This window comes from Bactrocera dorsalis, chromosome 3, assembly GCF_023373825.1.
Source record: "Bactrocera dorsalis isolate Fly_Bdor chromosome 3, ASM2337382v1, whole genome shotgun sequence".
In the NCBI taxonomy this organism is placed as follows: domain Eukaryota; kingdom Metazoa; phylum Arthropoda; class Insecta; order Diptera; family Tephritidae; genus Bactrocera; species Bactrocera dorsalis.
In genome coordinates, this window is record NC_064305.1 from 41,330,815 (window position 1) to 41,335,800 (window position 4,986).

Genomic DNA, 4,986 nt, shown 5'->3' on the forward strand with positions numbered 1-4,986 from the left:
ACCTCTGAACATATCAAGATTGGTTCGGCCGTTCTCGAGCCGATACTAACAAACAAATATTTTTGTATGGGAAAAAGAAAAGGGCTGTTTTTAGGGGTTTTCCATCAATTATTCGAATTTTTCTCGCCGTAAAAACCATCTTTGAGCCTCAGCGAACATATAGGAAAAAGAAGTGGCCAAGTTAGTCAAGGTGTTGTTGAGTTATGCGCTTAGCAACACATTTTGCGATTCATTTTTATATTAGGTTGTCACAAAAGTTTTGCGGCATTTTCGCTAGTTGGCGCGTAGTTCTAGTTTTATTCGTCGCATCGGGTCATGCTCATTTCACGCGCTAACACGTATTTGATTGATTTTCGTTTCTTTTAAGTCGTTCGTGAGTTATAGCATCGCAAACATGGAGCAAATTAAAGAGAAAATACGGCATATGCAAAATGCTTCTCAAGCCGCCAATAAAATTTGTGCAGTTTATGGACCCGATACAGTTTTTATTTCCACCGCACAACGATGGTTTCAACGTTTTCGTTCTGTAGAGGTGGTCGCAGATGCGCCACGCTCCGGAAGGCCTGTCGTCGAAAATTGCGATAAAATCGTTGAATTGGTCGAAAGAGGTCGGCGTAGTAGCAGCCGTAGCATCGGTCAAGAGCTGGGCATGAGTCATCAAAAATTCATTTCTATTTCAAAATAAAAAATAAAAATCAATAAAAATACCGCAAGATTTTTTTGACAACCTAATATATACATACATACAAAAATCATAGTATTCGTATTCTTATACAAATTGCAAACATTATTAATAGTAGCAGAATCAGGTTAGAAATCAGAAAATATAATTCAATTATGACGGGGAAGAAAAACGTGTTCGTGATGCTAAGCAAAATTTTAAAATTAATTTAATTTTTCCCATTATTGATACTGCATTGTCTCCAACAGGTGAAAGATAAAATCAGTTTAAACAATTTATTCGAACTTTTGTATTTGTACGTAATAGTAGCCGGAGTGCTAAATTTGCAGTTACTGGAGCGTCATGGAGACTTACTAGATTGTCAAGATAACATTAAAAAAAAAAGAAAGTCTATGTGAAGTTTTCCATTTTAGTGGGGATAAGAGCGGGAAATTGGTGTCAAAAATGTAAAAAAAAACAGTCACATGAAAATACTCGAGCGCGTCAGTAATTTATGGTATATACGCGCATTGTATTTCTGATAGTCGATATATATTAATCTGACAATCAAGTCAGGGTTGAAGGCCGTAATGACAGGTTAAAAAAAAAAAAAAAAATAAGTTACTCGAGCGCGTCAGATTTTCTAAGCGAATGTTAATGAACCTCTAAAAAGTGTACCATTTAATATTCTGACAATTTCGACGTGGACAAAGGTCATTTATTGATTTTAAAACTTGTAAAAAAAAAAGGTGACCTTGAGATACTCGAGCGCGTCAGATTTTTATACAGTGGGATGAACTTGATGTCAGAGTCTTCCCAAAAGATAATCTGACAATTATATAGAGGCATATCGTTAATCTGACGATTTAAAAGTGGAAGAATTCTGTTTACATATATATGTATAGAAAATTTAATAATTTATTAATATGAAAATAGAAAACATAAAATACAAAAAAATATGTCAATTTTCGTCATTCGAGTCATCGTCGAAGTTGGTTTCCACTTCTTGAGCTTCCTCGAAATTTTGCATTTCTGTAACCAAGAAAAAATTTGAATTTACAATTTTTTACTTCTTTTATGACAAAAAACTTTTTTTATCTTCAAAAAAGTCTTACCTGCATCAGAAGTATCTCCTAAAATATTAGGTGTTATGACGATGTCCTCGTACGCTTCAGGAAGTTGGTTTCCAACAAACCACGTCGGCTCCAACTTTCCATCCACGTTTTTCCATCCGTAATCTGTTGGCGACAACTCCGTGAGAATACGATTGTGCGCGTTCCTCCACAAACACGCAATATATTTCGTTCGCAGTAAATGTTGTTGTAGCTCTGACCGGCAGGGTGGTAAGTTACAAGCGTCATAGTTACGCACATTTAATGAGAAGGGTTGAGACGTATCAGTTACCTTGTAGGTTTTATGAAAAATTTCCATTCTAGCACCATTGACATCAGATAGCTTTTTTAATCCGTACAAATGACAGATGAAAGATTCTACAGTAGGAAATAATGCTTCAATATCATAATCTGTAGAACCCAAATTTGCAAATGCGTTTTTGCAAAGTTATAGATCCCATTAAAATATCAAAAGGTCTTTTTTTTCCTCGCCTGTAAGAAGCTGGGTTGTAATCACATCCCGTCAGTACATGCAGAGCTGGTAGTGCCTGTGACACAAGTGGGCCTTATTTCTCAAAAAGAGTGGAAATGTCGATATATCGGCATGCATTACCTACTCCGAGATCAAACCAGACTTTTACCGAAGACTTCATATGTTCCATATTGGCTAACATAATAACAATGATGTCTGTATCGGAAGTCCTAATGGTAACAGTAGAGTCTTCTTTCATTTGACAAGCAAAAAATACAGCTTTCGTATCCGCTTCTTCATGAACGGGACATGATAGTCCATGATCAATCATGCGTGATACTTTATTATCAACAGAGTATACGTAACACAAATCATGAATTAGGAATATTTTCTTGTTACCACTTATCGATTTCATCTCCTGGTCAGCCCAATGCTCGATTAAAAATTTTACTAATGCTTCTTTAAACTTTATGTTTTTTAAATCTTTAGCGAAATCAGAAGTTCTACTTTGTTGAGGACCAGCAATATAAAAATCTTTGTCATCTACATTGCGTCGGAGAGCATGTTCACAATCTTTGATCGAAGGTATGAAGTAACGATCAAATATAATGGCTACACTATCTGCTGAATATTTTACAAGTGTTTGTAAAATTTTCTTTGATAAGTCTCTAAAATTGCGTGGCATTTGTTGGAAGGTGTTTAAAAAGAAGAATCCATCTACAATTACACAGTCTATCTGAAGTGGCGGTTGATCCATTTTTTCAATTTTTTTTTTCGAGTTCTTGAACTAGGACTAATTTTGTAGTCTTATTAAAAGAACCATCTATATGACATAGCGATAACGGGACTGGTGTTATTGGAAAACACAGTACTTTTTCAAGATCCAAGTTAGTAATCAGAGACAGAGCTAATAATCTACCGAATAAATCCCGCTGCAGTTTGACCTCATGAACTTTTTGTCCAATCTTCATAATTTTCTTCTTCTTTAAACTTGCAAAAATAAGTATCGGATTTTTCTTTAGAGATTTGTGAAATCTATCCGGATTCATATTACATTCCGTTATAAACTGATCGCGAAGAAACATTCCAGGCGAAACAGCGTTTAGCAAGCAATTAGCAATTTGTGGGGTAGTAGCCTGGCCAGTAGAGATATTGGTACAGGTGATCTTTATCTATCGAGAAAGTGAATGGATTTGTGGTCTGCTCGATGCTAAGCATGAAAGCTTCGATTTGTTTTTCATGTTCTTTAAGTCTATCTGGATGTAGATCTGCGGCGACGTCTTCCCTATTGTTACTCATCCCTGCACGTTTTAAAACGTGCGAAATAATTTTAGTTCGAGCTCCGTGATTTCGTGCCCAACGTTGTCTGGCAGAAATAGAATTTGTGAGATTCACGATTCCTGTGAGCCGACGTGCTGCTTCACCATTTATAGTTTGCTCCAACGTTAAATCAACTGGGATCCGCGAGAAAGGTTTTTGGGTTCTCCTAATACCAAACGATCCTTTAGCAATTTCCTCTCGCAGGCCAGGATGTGTATCGCTGATGTGTTGAAGTTGATTTAAATAAAACACTAGCCACCGGCTGTAATTTTGCTGATTAAAATAGAAAAATAAATTCACTATTTTCCCAAGAACATAAATGTACAGGTCTAAGTCTCCAATTCTTATACTTCTGATAAATAAATGGTAAAGATTAATGAAATCAATATACATAGCATAAAATTGGGCCGTTTTGCCGTGCCTGCCTTGTAATGTTTCTGCTGTATATTGATCATATAAGTGGAGAAGATTTTGTGTTTCAGGGTGCTGTATTTGAGGCGAGTTATATTCCAGTTGCGACAAGACAGTAAGATAATCAATTACGGTATCTTCAACAGTGAAATTTGTGTTTAACATAAAAGAATTAAAGTGAAATATTTGCAGCGATAACGCTATTATAGAGTGTAATCTTTTACACCTATTATAATTTTTTCTGGTAATAAAACCTGAAACTGATCCTTCAGCAATTAGGTCGGATTCTGTCATGATATTAGTGAGTCCGCATTCTTCAATAAAAGTGCCAACTGCTTTAAAAAAAGGCATCTCGATATGGAAAGTTCCCAAGTGAATAAAAATGTTATCGATTCTTGAGTTTGAATGCAATAACCTGTTCGAGCTATTGCTAAATCGTATGTAACCTGAATGTATGGAGCATTACATTCGTTTGCAACTTCTTGACACAATTCTAAAGTTTTCAAAACGGTGGAATGCTTAGTGGGAGACTCGATTATGGGAGTCAAATACGAAATTTTTGGGACAGGTGAATTGTCAATAACAATTTTACTATTATATCCAACCCACTTTGGAGTATCACGTACATTGAGCTTATGCGATAACATCCACATTACATCCAATTGCTTTGATGTAATTAAACTTCCAGGAACTTTGTTGAGTGCAGAAATGTCAAGCTGATGCCAAGTTGCTATTTTTAATTTTTTTGTGAATGGATGCATTTCGAAAGTTATTTCTTCAAAAGTTCGGCGTTTTCGATTTCTCGACGTCGAAAGCGTAGATTCTGAAGTATTGCTGGATACAGTTTGACTAGGAGGTAGATTTTCGATTTCATTAGCAGCTAAAGGTATCCTCATTTGGAGTAATGTTTTGAAAAATTATCCCCACCGTGTCATGAAGAGTATCTTTTCTATTCAGTTTTTCAACGAAGCGATCAAAGTTATCGAAGGCAACTGCCGTATTTAAGTCCG

The 4,986-nt window shown here is 35.8% G+C and overlaps 1 protein-coding gene across 1 annotated transcript; it reads right to left on the reverse strand.

Annotated features, from left to right (window-relative positions):
• Positions 1-997: 997 nt before the first annotated feature.
• On the reverse strand, positions 998-4,276 carry LOC125777151 (uncharacterized). The gene is made up of 2 exons (XM_049451405.1): positions 1,777-4,276; positions 998-1,693 (listed from the first exon to the last, which is right to left on the reverse strand). The coding sequence occupies exon 1, from the start codon at positions 4,268-4,270 to the stop codon at positions 3,359-3,361; it is 912 nt and encodes a 303-aa protein (XP_049307362.1). The 5' UTR covers positions 4,271-4,276; the 3' UTR covers positions 998-1,693; positions 1,777-3,358.
• Positions 4,277-4,986: the final 710 nt, after the last annotated feature.